This window comes from Anopheles coluzzii, chromosome 2 (genome assembly GCF_943734685.1).
Source record: "Anopheles coluzzii chromosome 2, AcolN3, whole genome shotgun sequence".
NCBI lineage: Eukaryota > Metazoa > Arthropoda > Insecta > Diptera > Culicidae > Anopheles > Anopheles coluzzii.
In genome coordinates, this window is record NC_064670.1 from 9,085,374 (window position 1) to 9,107,276 (window position 21,903).

Here is a 21,903-nt window from a genome sequence, read left to right on the forward strand (position 1 = left end):
AGAGACTGATTGTTATGTGGTAAGTAGGAATTGAATTGAATAACAAATTAGGCATAATATTGCTACGATATCGAGAAAAAAAACAATTATTTTCAATTTCTGAACGTAAATGGAGCAAAATGATACGATACATTCTCCAACAACGAAAGTGCGTTTCGCGTAATTAAATTCTGGGAGCTACACTTTCTCGCGGAAACTGTTCCAATTCCCCCGGGGGGTTTTACGTACCTGGTCACACGAGGTGTCGGTATATTTTGTGCCGCCAACCCTTTATTTATGCTCGTACAGCTTCGATGGAGCCCGTTCCTAAATCGCGCTGCTGTCTACCAAACTAAAATCCATCACAGCCCAGCCCTTTTCCCTTTTCACCCCGCGGTATGGACAGTAAAAACAACGGGCCTTTGCCTGTTTTGCTGTGGCCGCTGGTAGAGAGTATATTTTTAACACAAAAAAAGTAATAATGAAAATAACAATAAAAATGTTGTACAAAACCCCACCGACGCCGGATGGGCCGTAATTTTGCACGCTTCGCTGCATGTCCCAAAACTCCCCCCGGATCGAAGCGTCCCGATAGCAACAAACGGTCACCATCATAAAGCATAAAGCGCGCACCACAGCACAGGACGACATCGAGTAGTCGACGAGTTGAATAATATTGCTTCCTGTCCGGCACCGGCAGCGGCAACCCTTTCCGATGGCCATGCAAGGGGATGGTGGAGGAGAAAGAGGAGGAAGAGTGGGTCATGCTTTCACTATAGACATGCCAGCACACGTGCACACACACACACATACACACACAGGGAGGAAATTGAGCGACATATAATTCAGTTTTCACTCGCTCCTTTCCGCTTTCTGACACATCCAGGTTCAGGTGCAGCAGCTCTGTGAGCAGTAGAAAATAGAGTATATGCACAAAAAGGGCACGTTCGATTTAAAACACAAATAAAGCGCTTTAAAAACGATCGCTTTGGAAAGCAATTAATCTTACCTAGCTAGCATACTCTGTCAATGGGGAGTTTTACGATCCTAGCCAGTTGTTTTACATGGAGTTTGACAGTTGGCGGCAGAAATCATGTCAAAACTCCAAACAAAACCACACGCAAAACTAGCCTCAGTATTTCTGCTTCTTCTTTTGTGGAGCAGGATGTAGTTGTCTATGTTTTATAAAGCCTATGCCTTATTAAGCCGGGGCGGTCCCGTGATACAGTTGTCAACTCGGACGACTCAATAACATGCCCGTCATGGGTTCAAGCCCAGAATGAACCGTCCCCCCGTAGCAACGATCGACAATCCGACTGCGTAGTAATGAATTAAGTCTCGAAAGCCTGTATATAGGACCGGCATGTCCGCATAGGAAGTTACGCTTAACAGAAGAAGATGCTTTATTAAGCCATATTCAAAGACTAAGCACTCTTTTAAGGGTTTCGACTACTCGAATCATATAGTACCACTCCATTGTTGGGGACGTTGTATTTTTGCTGTGGTCTTGTTGATAGTTCTCACTAGTTGTGGAAGCTCGGAATCGGACCTACCCGATTCCGTGTTCGGAATCAATTCCTGAGCCGATTCCGATGCTGGAATCGATTCCGATTCCGGAGTCGATTCCGAAGCCGATTGCGGCGCCGATTGCGGCGCCGATTGCGGAGCCGATTTCGGAGTCGATTTCGAAGTCGATTTCGAAGTCGATCGCGGAATCGGCTCATGAGTCGCAATGTGCTCCGATAACGGAATCGTAATTGACTCCAGAATTAGAATTAGCTCCGGAGAATGTGAACTAGCTCTTCAATTGAAAAAAGAAGTTTTAGAAGCGAAATCAGTTTGGGAATCTCCATGAGAATGGATCTTTTACAAGTATGTTTTGCGGTTATCAATACGTAGTTTTGCGGTTATCAATTGGACCAAAACGCCTATTTTTACGGCGATGCCGGAACTGACGTTTGGAAACCGATTCTAATTTAGGAGCCAATTCTGATTCGAGAGCCGATTTCGATTCCAGATCAAATCAAACATGGAGCCGATTCCGGAACCAATTCCGGAGTAGATCTGATGAAAAAAAGGAAACAAAGCGTTTTTAAAATGCATCTTGCTTTGAACACAAATGGTGCAATTCAAAATGGCGGGCTGTAACTGTCAAACGGATACAGCCTGGATGATGAATATTGTTCCACTGACCTGCTGCCATTTTCAGCTTGTTGGCTTGAAACAGAAAACGGTCCAATGCAAGGTGGTTGTAGAAAATATCAATAATCATACGTGTTTCGATTGAACACTGCCAGGATGATGGTTTATCGTTTGATGCATCCCTAAGCAAAGTAATGCTGATTCCCTTTGCTTTAAACATTTAATTAGCACAATATTGCGCTATTTATGACATCCTTGTTCATTGGAAAAGAATCCCATTGCTACAAGGGGATTTGAAATGTATGTTCTTGTTCTTGTTCCTTTCAATACTCTCCAACAATGTCTGTTGTCTGCGACCAGCGTGCGATACACAAAAACACCCTGCCGCAGGTGCTTTCAGCCAGCTAAAATAGCAAATAATAATACCAGCAAAAAAGGCTAGAGGCATTGTGTTTGTGAAAGCCGCTTGTTCTATAAGTTTAAGCACGAACGACAACAACAAAAAAGCCATGTATTCCATTAGCAAAGTCTGAGCGAAGTTTAATGAGGGATAACGAGGGCGCCCTTACCATTCCTTTGACCGGCTGGTTTCACTTAAAGCCCGGCAATAGACATAACGCTTCCCAAACGCTTTACGATTTTAATGATGAATTAAACGCTCCATTCAAGTGGAGCACGCGTGACGTTCGTTCGTTGGTTTTGACAATAGAAATAAATGGGAGGAATGTGAGTGAATTCGTGAAAAGAAACGAAACACCTTTATACCTTATAAATCCAGCGGGATTGATTCAACGAACCGGCTACAATGCTTAGTAATAAGTTGTACTAAGAACCGGGTTGTTCAGCATCGTTTATCACAGCTAACGGTTTTTTTTCGCCGCAAAATGTAATGCATTTTTTACACCCTTATCGTTGCTGCTTATGTATTTCGTAAAAGAAACTGTTTTCTTGCGAAAACTAATTGTGTGGAGTTTTTATTGTTTTTTCTGGCAACACTGGAAGGAGTCCGGAACTCTTCAGCCTGCAATAATAACACAGGCACATTCGCGTGAAATGAAAATGTCCTAGAGCTTGGTGCAGGAAATGTTAGCTGAACGGTTCACCGAACAGCGCGTGTCCCTTGGTGGGTGAGATTCTCATTTATTCCTCCTATCAAAAACAACCACATTAAGTGTGTGAGTGTGTCCTTCCGTTGCTGTGACATGCAATGATGCTAAAGCATGAAAAAGAGGCCCCAAAAACATGGGAAACAAACCGTGAGATGCCTTACCTCAAGAAATGCTGTCGTGCCCATTAAAGTCGTGACAGCACAGCATGCGATTGACTTCCCCGTAAAATCTACCCACCGCAACGCAAACGAAGGTCAAAACTGACCAGGACCACATCATCGCACACTCGGGGGGAAGGGGACGTATTTGTAATTTCATCTCTTCCACCACGTTGCGCTTCAATGTTCCGGGTCGTGCCAATGTTGGCCCGTACCAACGGCTAAGGAAACAAATAGTGACCGTTCCAGGAGGATACGCTAATGGTCCCTAAAGCAATCAAATCAATCAAGGTCACCGGCCGGACGTACTCAACACACCGTACATCATCATTGGCGAGCTGCACCGTACATCCATCCTGTCCGCTTGCCTGTTTTTTTTTTTCGGTGGAAAAGAGGGGGCCAGGGAATATTGGGAATCAACTCAAAATTAATATTAAAACATTCACCACGTGCGCCGTCCGCCGTGTTGACAGGGTCGTGTGTGAAATGTTTCGGTGAACCTGGTTTAAAAAGAGGAAGGTGGATATGTTGGGAATTTTTAATATTAATTTTTATGCTTCACTGGGCTACTATAATTTTATTGCTTGAAATGTTGGAAAATGGTAAAAATACGAGTACAGCAAACAAAGGATTAATAAATGAATTTTCGTTCCCTTAGCTCCGGATAGTTCTTTATCAACGATCAAACAAGATTGCCGGAATTTTCGTGTGATAGGAAAGGAAAGCAAATATATAGATTGACTTTTTTAGCGTTTTTTCTGAAGGAAAAATATCACTTAATTGGAAGATGTTAACGTCGAAAAGACTTTTGAAGGATCTTTCCCCTGGGTACCAAATATTAATATTCCTCTCCAAAGTTGTTATCATACATCTTGCATTTGCTTCCCCTGGAACGACTTCTGGACGGATCATGGCAAACAAAGTTTGTCTTTCATATTTTGCTAATATACTTTCCTCTATTATCCTTTTTTTTTTCTCTCTCTCTCTCTACTTATGGCACATTTTGGAGGACCTTTTTCTAAATCTTCATCGACCACGCGGCCAGGGCGGTTTTGGAACAAAAACCAAAATCTAACCACAATCAGTTAAATCTTCTTGCTTGCTAGCACACCCAAAACCAAAACTTTCCGCCAACACGAACGGCATGAACCGTTTGCCAGTCCTTTTCATCTTGCAGCTGAGTAAAGCCTTTTCTTACATTTCGCCCCACACACTAAACCTTTTCCATCGCCAGGACAATCTTTTGCTGCAGTTTGTGAAAGCAGCCGCCAAGGAAATGAAATTTATGTCAACGCAATGATGCATTTCCTTGGCTGCGGCCGCGCCACCGGAAGGGTTCACCCGATGCCGAGTGACAGGAAGTGTGCACAATTTAATAGCTCGCCTCTTTCCACCGACGCCTGAGGATTGATAAAAGTGCACGAACTGTTACGGTCCCACAAGACACGGGCTCACCTGCAAAACGGGATATCAAACATCTGCGATGGCCTTTCAGAGCGAACTGTCTAGTGGAAGAAGAAGCTAGAGCTAGAAAGCTTAAAGCAGAACAGAAGGAAGCTGTTAGGAAGGGTGGTGTTTGTGACCGAATCAAGCGCGACCCCTCGGGCTGGCGGGGTTGAAAAGTTTCTGAACTGTGGCATGAACCTGTTAAAGTACACCTTTTCTCTCTTCAGCCCGTACGAGACCGCAAAAAAACTATATTTTAAAATTCACTTTATCCCACAGTGCTGCTCGGTACACCTCGGTACACCGCACACACACACACGCACACGCGGCAAGGGAAAATTAGAACCCCACTGGGGCGATTTATGGTGTTCCGTGCATCCGTACCATGTTGCTGGGAGAGAGAGAGAGAGAGAGCGCGCGAGAGCACTAAGCTGGAAAAGCCATTCCCAAAGACTCCGAAAAGAAAAAAACAATCAAATGGGGAGGGCGAAAAAGAAATAAATGGTAAAAGTAACATTAAAAGCATTCGTTTCCCATGTTGCCACAACGGGAAAGCCACACAGCCTTGACTACTACCAATGTTTCGCGCCAGTCCTACTTGTGTACTGATCCATTTGCACGCATACACACACACACACACACGTCCATAGCTGGTGTGGCTACCAAAACTTATTGCATTTTCCACAGAACTTTAATATACCACACCGTAATGGCCAATCCGCGAAAGTTCCGCGCCGGAAAGCGTGCGCCGGTGCGCGATTACTTTTATCAGATCGCAAACGGGGTACAAATTCAGCGCGTACTCAAAATTTGCTACAATAAATTCAATTACCCTTAGCTTATCAGTATTCCCATCGCGGCACGAGGGCTCCATGACACACAGTGCGGGTGATGTATGCGTTTGACTTTTGTTTTTCGGGATGGTGGGGTTTTCACTATCCCTTTTTTTAGCTTTTACGCATGCAACGATTATGCGTTTCGGTGTTTGCGCCACGCTACTCGTTAGCGCCAGTGGTTACGCCGTTGGTAACGCACTCACGCACACGCTAACGGAGCGGAGGGAAGCAAGGTTCGGTGTGCTTAAACGAGGAGCTTAATGGCTTTTGGAGGGTAAAAGGTAAAAACGGGTACAATAAATGACGCTACATTTATTTACTTAATTGTTGGTTTCTTTTTTCCCGCTTTTTGGTACGCAACGCATCAACAGGTAAGGGTCGTTTAATGGATGAAAAATTGCATTTGCTGAAATAAATAGTATTAAAAAAAATGTTAACTCGCTTGTAAGGCAATTTCAGGCAATTAGTTGTAGTGGATTAAAAACGTGTATTTTTACGGTAATAATAATAATAATGATAATAATAATAATAATAATAATAATAATAATAATAATAATAATAATAATAATAATAATAATAATAATAATAATAATAATAATAATAATAATAATAATAATAATAATAATAATAATAATAATAATAATAATAATAATAATAATAATAATAATAATAATAATAATAATAATAATAATAATCATAATAATAATAATAATAATAATAATAATAATAATAATAATGATGATGATGATGATGATGATGATGATGATGATGATGATGATGATGATGATGATGATGATGATGATGATGATGATGATGATGATGATGATGATGATGATGATGATGATGATGATGATGATGATGATGATGATGATGATGATGATGATGATGATGATGATAATAATAATAATAATAATAATAATAATAATAATAATAATAATAATAATAATAATAATAAAAATTACATCTGATCGCTGTGATTCCAAATAGATACAACATGAAGTCTATTGCATGAGGAAATTTGAAAAGTAATCATACGAATGAGTGTCTCTTTTTTCATTTTATGATTGATTTTCTTTCAATACATATCAACAATTTTTTTTAAATAAAGCCTTGCTTTGGTTGCTTGTTTTGAGCTATAAAAAAGGAAGTTTTTTCATTTATTTTCATTAAACAGCCATTCCATTCCGTCAGGAAAATAGGTGCTTCCGCTACAAACATTAAGACCAAAAAGACCTCACGGATGACGTGCGACCTTTTTTTAAATTAATCCAAAGCTCCAAAACTGCACGTGCTGTCCAAAAATCAAAGCTCCAAACCGAAAGTCACTGCCCTTTTAAAATTAATCCAAAAACAAAATCTATCCCACACAAAAAAACACGCCCACAAAATGGAGCAATAGATGAACTGTAAATAAAATAACGACAAACTTGTCGCAACTCCGGCCGAACGCGCAAACCGGGCTAATCAATGTGGTGGTGCTTCCCCGCTCACTCCCCCCCAGTCCAGTATGTAGGTGGAATGATAAATGATTGCGCATTACATCGCAACGGTCGTGTCAATCCGGCCCACCAGTCGGTTGGCGACTATTAATCACTCTGCCTCGCCATGTCACCCTGTCGACAAATGTACACACGCGGTGGGTAAGATAAAAGGTTACGTCCTGATAATACTGCAAACGATTGGTCGCTTTATTAGCCGAGGCCGCCTCGCTGTTGGGATGAATTAAAGCTGCTGCTGTCTGTGAGATGGTGTGTGTGTGTGTGCTCCGTTTTTGTGTATTGATCTTAGGCTTTCGCTTCGGTAAACAGCAGTGGCCGGCTTGCTAAGTGGAATTAATGATCGCTTTCGCGGGGGTAACGTAACACATGCTTTGTGGGATTTTGTCACTTTTTATGATCCACAGCGAACGCTCGTTCGTGGGGCAGCAGCCAGGCTTTAGGGCAGTTTTTTATGGGAGTGTGTCCTAACACTGTCAATAACTAACGACAACTAACAACACACCATCAAAACCACTAGCAGTCTCACTCCAAGGGCAAATTGTAACCATTATCTTTACTTTGTACTAAAAGGACGCTTTTCGGTCCAAGCAAAGGTGTCCAGCCCAGGTGTCCCGAAAGCGAGCGAAGTGCGAACGACCAAAGTCACAAAACACCGAAAAGCGCTTCCAGAGAAACAATTATCAGCACGGATAACTTCCGGCGCTGCGTGGTCAAAACCGGTAATTAAACCGGATGGACCCCGAGTTCCGAACGCGGGGTGAATTTTTAAAACCGAACTTTTGGGTCCTTTCCTTTTCGGCTAACCACATTGCCACAGCTCGTTGCACACGTTGGAAATATAAAAAAATAACGATTATTATGCTCATTACAGGGTCAAAGGAGAGAAGGTTTTTATTGCTGTGGTTGAAAGAAGTGTAAAGGGTGGTTTTATTTATTTTTTTTTGCTGTTGGTGGGTTGTAATTAAATAAAACCACGCTTGAGACGGAAAGCAATGGAGACGCCTGGTCGTTTGTACGAGCATGAAAATCCAAATTCAAAGCTGATTCAATTAAAGTTAGATAAACTGGCTACACTACAGCTATTTAGAAAACGATCTAACCTTTTCCGAAACAATAAGACTCCTTGCTGCTGGCGGGAAAAGTCAACACTCACCCCCATTTGCCGGGGTTTTCGTCCTACACAAGTATTACTTGGCACGCCGTTTACATGGCACCAGATGCGCATCCCAAGTCATTGCCTTTTTGCAGTATCGATTGCAGCCCGCAAGCACACTCTCGACCCTCGGACCCGAAATCGGAGTGGGAAATCACATTTGCGGTTTGCCGAAGCGTCAGATTAGCACCTCGGACGGCCTTGGACGACCAGTTGGCGCCGTTCCTTTGCACACCGCGGTGTTAAACGACATTCTTTGCTCGCTTCGCTTCTAAAAGGATAACCCACACACACACACATATCGCGTGAAATGGGTGCGAATTTATCGCCGAACGCTTTGAATCGCAAAAACTTCTTCAAACGAGCGTGTTAGCATTTGTCGCCGTACGGGGGGTTTTGCAGCAGCGTCCGAACAAAAGCGCCATCCGAATGTGGCGAGCGTCAGGTTTCTAATAAATTTCTCCTTTTACCACGATGGTCTCCGGTGGCTAGCAAAAGCGTGCTTAAGCTTCTTGCACACAGCAGAGCACACAGAGAGATAAAGAGAGAGAGAGAGAAAAAAAGGACAACGGGCGAGCTGGCAATCGTTATCGAACATGATTGCTGCAAATCGAAGGCAGCGGGCCCCTCCACTGCTGAGCAGCTTAGTTTGAATGGAAGTCTGTGTACTGCGAGGGGAGGAAACCGTTTACACTGCAGACGATCGATTTTAATTAAAACATTGTTGCTGTTAATTTTCGCAACCGATACGCCTTCGAATCGCTTACGCCCTCCAGTGCTAAAGGGAGAATGTGCTATTTAGATTGCATTTTGCTAGCCCGTCCCATTTAGGTGAACCTTTTATGTAGAACCAATATTTGTACAAAAAAAAAGAAGAAAGGATGCTTTCTCGTTTGTAACTGTGACAATCTGGTGCAGTTATGCTGAAAATTGTCCTCCAGGCGGCTCTCGGGAAGAAATTTTCAATTACAACCCAAATACCCAGAATTGTTTGGCACATTTTGGCACGCTAAAGATCGCTGCTCTAATTCGCCTTTTGCAGTAGATAAACAGCATCAAAGTTCTATGTGGGTCTTTCAAACAGCGCCTAAGCAGCTTCCTTATGCCACGATGCCAGGGATTATTTTTCTTTGTGTTTTATTTTCAAGCAAGCGTCATCGATGAAATAAACAACAAGATTTGTTTCGTTTAAACACATATGTATATTTTTAAATCCTTTGTATTGATGATTACACAAAATTTTACACAATTTACTGATAATTCACAATCACTTCACGCAATATTCATTCTTCAATTAACGAATCTAACTTGTGCAGCAGCAATGAGATTATTGCCGGCGTCCGTCTTTGACACTTTGACAAGAGCCACCTTGTACCGATGTCATGCATTAAAAAGCTATAAAGTTCCACCAAGTTCAGTACCCTTTCTTAACAAGCCTTCAAGTTCCATCATGAACCCTACGCATAGTGCTAATCAGCCGCAAAGTTCCAAAGAGTACCATGTGCCTGTTAAAAAGCTCCATAGTTCCGTAAAGTACCATCTATCTCTTAATCAGCCACAAAGTACGACATAGGAACGATTTTTTGTTAAACAGCCCTAAATCAGCTATAAAGTACGAGCTGGCTATTTGGGAAACATATTTGGGCAACCGAACTTGCCTGCAAAAGCGTCCCAATGTGCGTCATAGCGACAGGACGAAACTTTCGGCAATGCTCTTACATCCGAGCTTAGATTTAATGGTACCAAAAACACACTTTATTGGTTTGGGAAAGGTAATAGGTATTAAAAAGAATGTTCCAATTTTCTGCTTGTACACCACCTTCTGGTACCTATAAAGCTATCCTCCGCGTGTATGGTGTTGGTGGCACTGTGGCGAAATTTAAGCACCACAGCATCCCTCGCTCTCTAATATACAAAGCAACGTACTCTTTCGCGATCGTAGCAAGCCACACTTTCGAAAAGGTTTCTATGGCCCGCCTGCCCTACTTATGCCCCTTACCATCGCAGCGCCACAGACAAACCCGCCACACCATTACGATGCATTCTGCCGAAACGATACCACATAAATCTGCACCTCTACAGTCGATGACAAACGATTTGTCAGGCGGGGAGAGCTCGAGACGATGCCAGGCACTACAGTAAAAGCTTCTGCATTATCGAGCAGCGGGCAATGCAGGAGAGGCAAAATTTCATTTTACAAGAATCGTTACAACCAAGCAGGCAACGCAGCGAGGGGAACAAATTTAAATGCAAATTGTGCAACGGGGTCACCGGAGCTGAAACACGCGCCGCGTCGAGTGATTTTGCTGTCGAGCAGAGACAGGGCACGACAATAGAGGACATAGTGGAACGACTAAACAAGCAGAGAGGGATGGAAAATGTGTTCGAAGACGGGAGACACTACCGGTAAGACACTTCGGCAGTCGCTTGATAATTTGTGCGGCACACAAGCTTCACGGCCAACCGATGGTACCGAATTCCCCATTGCAGTACAGTTGCGCCCTTGCTGAAGCATATTTAAGCCCTACCACGCTACCGTGGTACAGCAGGAACAGAAGTTTTCCGCTGCATGTACTTTGCAAGTCGAGGCCACGTGCCCGTACGACACTGTAAGTAGTTGAAAGCTTACAGACACGTGCAACAGCTACTCTGTTCTGCCGACTACTAGGTATATGTGGAAGCGAAAGCTCCAGCCAAACATGGACCAGGTAAGAGCAGCCACATTAAATAATCTGATTGAATACGTTCCCGAAATAGCATTCATTCCCGGATGCAAATAATCATCCAATGTTAGAGTGATTTTGTACAGTTAATGCTAACGGGTGTACTTTTTTGGGGTAAAAACGGCTTCAAGCACAAACGAGCCTAAAGGTATGCAACCCACATGACAATCGCGCGCTTGATACTTTTCAATGGAAAAGGCTCAGCTGCGTTGCGTTATATTGTTAGCGCACTGTTCTTTCCTGTTCAACGGGACAGCAATAAACATTTCCAACGAACTTCATGGAAAGTTTTGCTAACAAAACATAAAACTCATAAACCATAATTTCAAAAATAAATACAGCTGTGCAACTTCAATAATGCACGCCGCTCGTTCGACTATACAAATGATGTATCTGAAAAGTGGAAATAAAACATAATCGCTTAAGCATTGAACGCGGGAACTCAAACAACGACGGGGAGGAGGGTGATCGTTTCATCCCCCCCTCTCTCTCTCGAGAAAGTATTACTCACTGTCACCAGCATCGAGCCGCCTTTTCCCGAAAGCAATTCGTGAAAGTCTCCCCTTTGGCACCCTCAAACTCCTCTCCTCAAGTGGTAGAGCTTAAAGCGGAATATTTCATGCAAAATTGATGGGGCTACAGCACACTACACCCCAAAAGCGTGAGCTACGCGAGTCGTTTCACGCTGTATGATTTACATTTCAGCGGGGCAGTTCCGTAACAGACGCCAAACCACCAAAAACCGGCCATCGTTCGACCAAACTCCACACAAAGACATCGTACAGAGAAGCCGGAAAGCAACAATAACTGGATGGACTGGAAGAAAGTGGCGAAAGTGGATCGCGGTGAAACCCGTCCCCTTGTAATGTCTCAATCGAACGCTTCATTTGCACTGGACTAGTACAATAAGCGGACAGATTCCCCCCTGGGGGACGTATCCTGGCACGTTGCAGCACACCGACGAGGTGATGAAATGAATAGGAAAGCGCTTACCCGATTATGAGGATCTATTAAACAAAGCGTTCCGTCGAGGAAATGGGGCACTGCAAATGAGCAATTTACTAGCTGAATTTATTGTTTAAAGGTTTAAAGAGCTAAAGCGGCAACGGAACCGAATGTTAAACGAGCGAAAGCAAATTCAAGCAATTCTGTTCTAGCAGTTCAGCAGTTCAGCAGACGTTTCTAAGGGACGTTTGGCAGAACTGTGTTCCAATGGGTGCATTCTTGTGTAAACTTGACGAATGGTATTCAAAGCATTCCATAAAGGTTCACCTTTAGTTGATTGTGGTAAAGAAATGTCCAAAGTAATCGCTTTGGAATGTACTGTTGCTACATCGAAGGAATGCTCGTTGTTGCTTGAATACAAGAATTTAAAAAAAACCCGGATAGAGCTAGAAAATTCCACACATTCGAAAAACATTCACATCAGATAAGCATGAGGATCGGTATTGTTAACGCAAATTGATCGCTTCAACTCACACAGCTTTTCCAGGAGGAAAGAGAGGGGGAGAAAGAGAGAGAGAGATAGAGAGACCGGACAAAACGTTTTATTTCTTTTCCTCTAGGTGTTATTTCCCTGTTTTTCTCACTTTCCCAAGCATCAGCTAAAACATTCCACTCAAATTGGCCTTTTAGTTCTGGGAAATGGAAACAGAATGCAGCAGAGAGAAATAATCAATCATTTACAATGAACATAAACACTGAGACAACACCGAGCGTGATAGTACGATGAACTGAAGGCTTTTGGAGGAGGAAAGGCTTTCCAAGGAAAAAAATGGTGGTAATTGGAAAATTTCAGTTGCTGATCTTAGAAACAAAATTTCAGAAAAATGTAATCTACAATTGCTGGTTACACTTTGACTTTCCATTATTTTTTTCCATTCATTTCCATTTGGACAAGTTATTGTCATTGTTTCGTGCTGCGTGCTCACTACTCGAATCATAAATAAATATTTGAACGGTCTGCCCTCCATTTGCTCAGCAAATGTTTGTGCTTTTACAAAGCAGTTGACCAAATCAATTTTAACAATAAAAAAACAGGACCAACAAAATCCCAATGCCCCTATTCAAACATTCGCCCAACTATGGGCCGCCAGATCGTTTTGGTTTGTCCGCCTCCCGCAAATGAATATTTATATCGCCACCGTAAATATGCATCCCTTTCGCACATACACACACATACAAAGAAAGGTCAGCACCAACCAACCTCCCCTGCCTGCGCACTTGATTTATGCTTCCATGCGATCAGCTTTTTGTTTTCACCAAAATATTAATTTATGCTCTCTTTCTCTCTCTCTCTCTCTCTCTCTCTCTCTCTCTCTCTCGCTCTGTCTCCCTCTCCACATGCAGGCGAGCAGCATCGGGATAGTTTTTAGAGAGCATAAAACCAACCTCAACGCTTACTTCGTTTTCTGACCTTGAAAGTGCACCTGGTGAGATGCATCACCACCACCACCACCACTACCAATTGCACTAGTTAGTGATGGCTTGTAAGACCCCAAGAGAAAATAGGGTAAAACAAAATGAACACTTTAATTGAACCAGCTGCATCTTACCGGGTGGTGGAAAAGATGATGGGTATTAGGCATCCACAACCCAACCCAGCACGTTCGCTGGCAATACTTTATGCACACTTTTCCGTTGAAAGCTGAAAGTTTGCTGTTGCACCGGACCCCCACTCCCCTCGCATGCTGACACCTTATAAATGGGTACGTTAAAATTTAAATGAACCAATCTAAATTCAAATGGCTTTAGGCTGCATGGGCATGCAGGCTGAAGGCGCGCACACAAATACGGACCGGAGATACTATCCTCGTCTGGGGTTGAACGTGCAGTGTTGAAAGCGTGTGCAGCAAAATGCAGATTTGATAGTTTGTTTACTGACTGATTATTACTTCCAGCGCCCAAATGAAGATAGAGCACGTGGGGCGAGTGCATGCGGGACCTAAACCCGGAAGGTATACAAGTGCGTCTTCATCTAAACATTGACCTACGGGGTACGGCCTTGTATCCGTAGCTGAACTTAGCATCTCCATCCGGTAACTGAAACCAGGACATTCTCAGAATCACTTAAAAAAGAGATATTGCCTATAACTGTCATGCTGATAGCTTCTCTTTCAAAGCTGGGAAAACTCATCGAGAAAAAAAGGGACAGCAAAAGGCACAGCAAGGCTAAGCATCTCACAATAAATATAAACTTTGTTATCTTTTTCCTGCAGCAAACATCACACACCTCTACCATTTCACGGAACCCCCCAAGAGAAAGAGTAATCACCGGATCCGGGAGGAAGAAGACCAGTGGATCCTCAGATTGCCTGCGACTATTTTTACTCTCCCTGCTAGGCGATTGAATGCCTTTGCCTGGCAGGTGATGTTTTACTTCCGGCTTCGCAATCACGCTGCTTTTGCAATCATCCGAACGATAATATCGATAACTATTACCTGGTGTTAGTATCGCTTGCTATAAATATCGTACAATGAGCTGTTCACGTTAAAATTACGTCCGCGTCCATGATCCAAGGCTTCGAATCATATCAGTTTCGGTTCGAAATAAAAACTGACTTCAATTCGGACCTTTGCGCTCTACAGCTTCCTGAACCCGCAGGCATATGCCAGTCAACTTCCCGGAAACGGCGTGCTTCACCTGTCATACACGGAAGCCAAAAATGTATCCGACATACGGATCTCGCATTTCCATTTTCGGATAGTCCAATAGTCTTTCCGGGCACGATGATTGTTCGGGGTTTTTTTTTTGCGGTGGAGTTCCAGGAATTCCGCATCGAATCAACACGCACCCACCTACCCACCAGTTTAGACCGCCATGTTTCGGTAGCCAACCCTGTGTCACTCCATATGACCCGACCCGATGCCCACCCCGGAGGGATTTAGGCTGCACAATCGTATCAGCGGCATTTAACAGCAACTGTGACACAGCCAAATGTCCCGAACGTTCCTCTTTAATATTTCAGCACAGCGTATCTCATATATGCTCCCCTAGCTCATATCCCTCAACTGCCAGCAGATGTCATTTTCCCCGACACGGCACTAGAGATCGTACTTTTTTTTGCCCAGGTATATCAGACAATTCCATTGCCGTCAGGTGTCACATCTCGTTTGACTGTTTTTCGCCATGAAACTGTCCGCCATACTACGACCACGAGAGAGAGTAGAGACAACAATTCGACTACACTGTCTGTAGGCTGTGTGCGTGCGGTACGGTAAAGCAGCGGGCAGTTGTAGCGAATCAAAGAGAAAGTCACTAACTTACGTTACGCTATGAGCTCGTAGGTGTGGAATTGCTTCAGCTTGATGATGATGATGATGCTACTGTGTCAACAATGGCAAACGTAGGCGTCACCGACCTTCGGTATCAAACTTTTACATTACTTCCGAGTCGGAGGTAAAAGTGACCCAACATTCGGTAGCTTTCGTCAATATTTGCCTGCTACCTGCTGCTGTAAGAATGGGCATGGCCAACCCACAAGGAGAGAAGCTGGAAATGAACAAGCAAAAATTGCCCCAAAGGCATTAGGATGACGGAACGGTTTTTACGGACTATTTCTACAAACAAATGGTCATCAACAAATGCGTGTATGTGTGTGTGTGTGTGTCGGATGCCTGAAGATTTAATATCTATTATTTAAAACAAAACATAATTGTACGAACAATAATCGCTTTTAATTGAACTATGAACAAAATAGCACATTTCAAACGTTTTTTAATTAAAAATTGTGTCTGTAAATAAAAGATAGCACACTAGGGTAGCCGGGAATGTACACATATGTACATTTGATTGGTTTAATTAGTAAACTTTTTCAATTAAAACAACACATCACGTGATCACATCCGCACACACGGCATATGCGTACAACATGAGTTAGTAGATTAGCAGAGAATGAGATGGAATTTAAATAGAAAGTAAGACGGTCAGTCAACACACTGACCATAATTGAATGGACGAACAAACATAATCACAAAAGTGTCCCCTTGGATAGAGCTGACAACGTTAGGCCTAGGTATTTCTTTCCTTTACCGCTTCTCCCTTACACCAACACTTCAAGTCGTATTTTCCGCATTAGCAAAATAATGCCTGCTGTATTTCTATTTAACGATCCATCATCATCATCATCATTCGATAACCATTCCGCCGCCTCAATTCAGCTACCTTACGCGTGACGGTGTAATGTTGTTGTTGTTGCTGGAACGTATACACTCTCTCTCTCTCCCTCTCTTTCGCCGTACAAACCATCACCATTACGGCACCTCAATTTCAACTAACATATGCTACTACTCGAACAATGTCCAACGTCCATTTTTTTAAACTATCGTCACGCACACAACGCAAGAACGCAATCGCGCTATACAATCCCTGAGACAATCACCTTAAAACGTACCCACCAGACTCGTCGACCAGCCAGTGCCGTCGTTATAGCTTTCCCCATTCCCCCCTCCCCCTCCACGACACGACATACACGGTTAAAAATCTTGGAAGATTTTTCCTACTCGCTACTAGATACGGCTACGCTCCTGCATTTACTTGCTGTACTGCAGGCAGGCAATGGATAAATTGCATAATCTTCCGGGAACCGGGTAAAAGAACAAAAACACTTCCTTCCAAATCTTAACCCTTTGCTTTGCTTTGCTGTCGAAGCCTAATAATGCCTTTCTATGACCATGCGTCACACGTTTTGTATGTGAAAGGACCTGCGGTTTCAGTCGAATTGTGGCTTTTGTTGTCGTTTAGTTTCGCTCCCCACCTACGCAGCGAAGTTTATCTCTTTCACTTACAATGCGGTTCGTGTTACATCTCTCTTCTACTGTTGCATATGTACATAATAAAGGGTTTTGCAAATATATATGGAACTGTTTCTAAGCGGCTTTACACTCGGCTAAAAGTTTGTTTCCATTCTTCTCTATGGTTTTGTATCGTTTGTTGCAGTTGCTTGAAGACCATTTCGTTTTGTATGCTCGGTTGCTGGTTTTGTAGTGTCGTTCTCTCTCTCTCTCTCTCTCCCTACAATACACTGTTACTTTTGCTTGTCTTTCTACGCTTTTTTGTCTGAGCTTTGCTACGCTCGTAGGAAAATATTAAACGAAAACTCTACTCTACAGCGACAGCTTTGGTAGAGTTTAGCAACTTTCGAACGAAATAAAATCATACTGATCTGATTGTTCTTCCCCTTTGCCGCCTCTTCGCCACGTTGAACGATCGTTTGCTCGTGGATAGTTGTACTGTAATGTTACCTGTTGTAAAATGGGGAGGGCAACTTTTATTCACACCTTCTCTTCGAATGTTCCCCGAGTCTCCGTATCCAAGCAGCTGCTTTCGTAAAACACATTTGCGCGTGTGAGATTCAGCTGCTTTGCATCGTGGGAACACACTTCCACATCGTTTAAACCACATTTACAGTAAGTATTTTAGTTCAGCATCAGCCATCGTTATTTGCTTTCTCCCTCTCTGTCTCTCTCTCTATTGCAATCGGAGAAGAACATTCATTCTTCTATAACGCGCACAGCAGTGTGCAAACGATAAAACATTATTTAAAAAAAAAAATACACCTGCCACACCCCGTGTGGACGCGTACCACACGCTCTCACTCTTACGCACACACTCCCTCACACACAATTAAACAAATCTTCTGTCTGATGCGATTACAAAAACATTGCTTTTTTCTGTACATAAATTACTACGGCACTTACTACGGCCACTATACAGGGGTATAGATATTGCAATATGAATTCTTCATTTTGTTCCACTGTCCCTCTGGCCGCTCTTGTCTGTGTCTAACTCTATTTGTGTGCGTGTGGTCGTTATTTATTTTAAAACAAAAAACTGACTCTCTAAAACAAACAATACTCTACTGTTCTGAGGAATTTAGCGTTTAAAATCGATTTTTTAAAAGTAAGCATCAATCTCACTGGAGTTTAATTTGAATATGACTGCTGCGCTAACACACGCACGCTACAAACAGTGCATTGTAATATGCGGCAATATTAACTGCAGTGCTTCAATGAAACAAGCAGGTGAGGAAGGAGTTCACCTCTTCTAATAAGAACAGCCATCGGACCGGTCCGAACATTGCCCTACAATTGACTTACGATGGAGGATTGCTTTCTCTCTCCACCACACTACTGAGCCGGCGTGTCTCGCGGTAACTTAAACACAATAAACGTATAGCATAAGAAAAGGACGACAGCGAATCTCGCCCATCGTATTCACGTCCACGTAACGTTTGAAATCAATCCGTTTGAAACCTGCAACCCAGTTACACAGAAAAAAACACACACTGAACATCAGATGCTCCTTCCCAATCAATCAGGTGGTGGAGCAACAACTGTTTGTACAGCTGCAACAACGCGCGTTTCTCTAAGAAACCGAGTGCGCTACTAGCAGAAGTAGAGTAAAACAGATATATGTATGTGTACCTTAAAACTACGTAAACAATTCGAATAACGCCTGGGGTAACCATTCCACGAAATTATAGTCACATCTTCCAACCGTGACTGCGCCCGCGCGCGTCCGACACCCTTGATCGCTACACTCTCTGTGCGCGTCGTGCGTTTGTAGTCATTTTGTGTTAGGGGTAGTTGTTGTTCAAGAGCTTGAGTGGTTGCTTTAAAAAAAAAAAGACACATCTTATCGCGAGACCGACTCGAGCATTTCGACGAACAGCTTGTTCATCGTCACATTGCCCTCGATATGCACATTCGTCCAGAATTTGCGTATAATGTGGTCCGCCTGCCTTAACGATGGCAGCAGCAGCAGCAACTGTTGCTGATGTGATACTGCCTGATGTTGCCTGCCGAAAAGGAAAACAAAGAGAGAGAGAGAGAGAGAGAGTGACGTTACACCATTTGCCGTTGCGTTGTTTCTTACCCAAGCGCCAAAGCTTACCTTAGCAACAGCACACAATCGTTGAGCGCGTACAGTATCGAGTCACGGATTTTCTTGAGCGCACTGTAGTTATCCAGTCTGATATCACAATTTGACAGCGACAGGGCCTTCAGCAGATAGTACTCCTCCTTGGTCGCCGAGATCTTTTCCAATCGTTGGGTGATTTGTGCGAGCTGTTTGAGGAAAAGAGATGCAGAAAAGGGGTAGTCAGTAAGAGAGTAATGCACCCGCAGCACGAAGGAAAGCTTAGCTTGCTTCGTTTTACAAACTTACATGGTTGTAGAGATCAAGCGCACCGCACTCCTTTGCCGATCGCTCGTCCAGCCAGAAATCGGTGGCAAAGTACAGCCGACCGTCGAACGGTATCGACCGGTAGGCAAGCATTAGCGTCAGCAGCTCGGCCCAGCTCACCTGCAGCAGCCGCATCTGATCGTTGAGCGGCAGATCGGTGAAGCCCGGTATCTGCTTCGCCCACCCGATCACCCCGACCAGCTCCTTATCGTATATATCGCTCAGCACGCTCAGTATTTCCTGCGCATCGCCACCGATCGCCATCCGATCGAGGCCGGAATCGGCGGCAGCCGCCGTGGCACCACCACCACCGGGCGAGTGGCTACTGTTGCTGCTTGCCGACGACGACGACGACGAGGACGAAGAGTACGACGAGCTGGACGCTTGGCCACCGTTGCGCTCCTCGCCGACGCTCATCATGCTGTCGCCCCCGGTGCCACCGATCGAGAGCGGATCCGGCTCGAACGAGGATAATACTTCCAGGATCTTGATGTCCTCGAGCGTTTGGGCCGTGTACTGCTGGTTCGACTGAATGATCTGCATCTGGTACGGGTTCGAGCACGGATTGCGGCGGTACTTTTGCCGGCCGCCCCGCACCCGATCCAACCGGACGCCCTCCTTCAGCATCCCCATCAGCAGACACTTGCGGAACCGGCACGCCTGACACGCTTTCCGTCGCCGTTTGTTAATCTCGCAGTCGTTGCTCGCGGGACAGGTGTACTCGATGTTTCCTGCAAAACACACACACACACATAAAAAGGACAAATTAAATCACAATCTGAACCTAGCGAGCAGTGCTTTGCGTCCCTTACCTTGAATGGTGCGTTTGAAAAATGCTTTACATGCCTCACAGCTGGCAACGCCGTAGTGGAATCCGCTCGCGACGTCCCCACACACCAGACACAGGCGGCGCGGCAGCTCCTCCTTGATCGTGTCGTGGCTCGTCCCATCGCTGCCAAAGTCCCCGATCGCGGACGTTGTCGAGCTGCAGAACTGGCGGTCCGGCGAGCCGGGTGACTGGGGTTTAGCGCTGCCGCTGCTTCCACTGGCTCCACCGCTGCCGTGCAGCTCGGTCAGATGTGTGTCGCCGTTATTGCTGCTGCATTTGAAATCCATCTGCGGAACAGCGATACAAAACGGGAAAAAATGATTAAAGCGTGCCCGGTACGATGATGGAGGCATGAATGATGAGCAAACAACTTTACCTTTCCCGTGGGCGAATTGCCGTACAGTATGTTGGTTTGGGAGAGGCTGCCGACCGACGACGGCGAGGGACTGCAGCAGGACGTTTCGATCAGTTCCTGTTTGATCCTTGCAGGCGTTCCATCACCTGCCATCATCGACACCTACCGACACAGAGAGGAGAAGCGGGGGGAAAAACAGCAAAAATAAGCGTTTAATGTTAATTACAAAACACACAAAACCATTTTGTTGAGCAATTTAAAATGCATTGTTTAAAAAAAAAGAAGTAAAATAACGCTCCGTCTGTCGCACCTCATTTGTGCGACACAATTATCTGCCCTATTGTGCAACGCGTGTTCGGTCGTGCAACAAAAAAAAAGTAAACGAAGCTTAAAAAACCAAACTAATTTGCCACTTTTGAACTGTCCATAAATATTCAAACATTAAATCAAACTGCAAAACGGTTCCAAGATCGACACTGCCTGAAGTGCACAGGGGGTGCTGCTTTTTGCAGCAGCGTCACTAAGAACTAAGATCAACTTAATTACGAGGGGGAAAGAAAGAGGTGCTGGAGCAGTAGTAGAAGAAGAAGCAAAACTACTCCGCTTAAGTAGAATAAAATTAATCGCATTCAATGCGTATAGGACGCACAAAGCACAAATTAGCCAAGACGGACTACGTTTTTTCGGCATGCTGCGCGCTTCGGTCCTACGTTCGTTCGCTGATCACCACCCAGCATCAGGGTATATAATGACGCTTTGGTTAGCTTATATGGGGTGGTGGTTCCTACTACAGCTCTGTTTGCTTTTTTTCTCCCATCCATCTCCCCCTCTCCACCGAGAGACAAAAAAGGCACGAGAAATTAACTGCACCACACCGAACGTGCAACGTGCGCCCAATGGCACAAAAGTGCCCCACACTTGCAGCTACCGGTTAAAAATTGACCGTAATTAATTCTATTTTTTTTCTCCACCCTCTCTGACTTCCTTTTGTGTGTTCGCCTCTCGGTTCGGCGATGTACGTTTTACGATGTGTGATAACAAAAAAAAACCTGCATCTTCTTCACGCTAGTTGATTTTGGGCAGTGTGTGGCTTGGAAGAACCAGAGAGGATTGGCTTCATTTTTTGGGGCCCCTTCGCATGATGCACTCATTTCCCTCCAAAAAACCCGCAAACCAGCGCCACCACGACGCTGCTGGACACGCTTAATGCACAATTGATTGATGGATTTACTGCGATTCCCCGCTCCCCGTTCCCTGTCGCTTGCGAGATCGCGCCGGAACGACGACGATGATGATGATGGGGTGATGTTGGACATGGAAGGAAGGACGGTAGATGTTTCGATACGGTTGCATTCGCATGGTAATCCCCCAAAATGCGATCCACAATTACAATAATCATTTCTACCCGCTTCTTCGCACCCCCATCCCCCTGCGTTGTGCGTGTGCAGTAGGGAAACTGCATGGTCAGTGAGTTCTGCAACTCTTTCTT

At 44.3% G+C, this 21,903-nt stretch overlaps 1 protein-coding gene across 2 annotated transcripts in view; it reads right to left on the minus strand.

The window, feature by feature from the left end:
- Nucleotides 1-16,105: 16,105 nt before the first annotated feature.
- LOC120953037 (estrogen-related receptor gamma) overlaps nt 16,106-21,903 on the minus strand; it is a 35,240-nt gene continuing 29,442 nt past the window's right edge. For both annotated transcript variants that reach the window (XM_040372694.2, XM_040372693.2), the window contains 5 exons: nt 20,436-20,576; nt 20,043-20,346; nt 19,213-19,961; nt 18,940-19,112; nt 16,106-18,844 (listed from right to left, as the gene is read on the minus strand). In XM_040372694.2, coding sequence (XP_040228628.2) covers nt 18,682-18,844; nt 18,940-19,112; nt 19,213-19,961; nt 20,043-20,346; nt 20,436-20,570 — 1,524 coding nt within the window. In that variant the 5' untranslated portion in view covers nt 20,571-20,576 and the 3' untranslated portion in view covers nt 16,106-18,681. The remainder of the gene's footprint in view (nt 18,845-18,939; nt 19,113-19,212; nt 19,962-20,042; nt 20,347-20,435; nt 20,577-21,903) is intronic.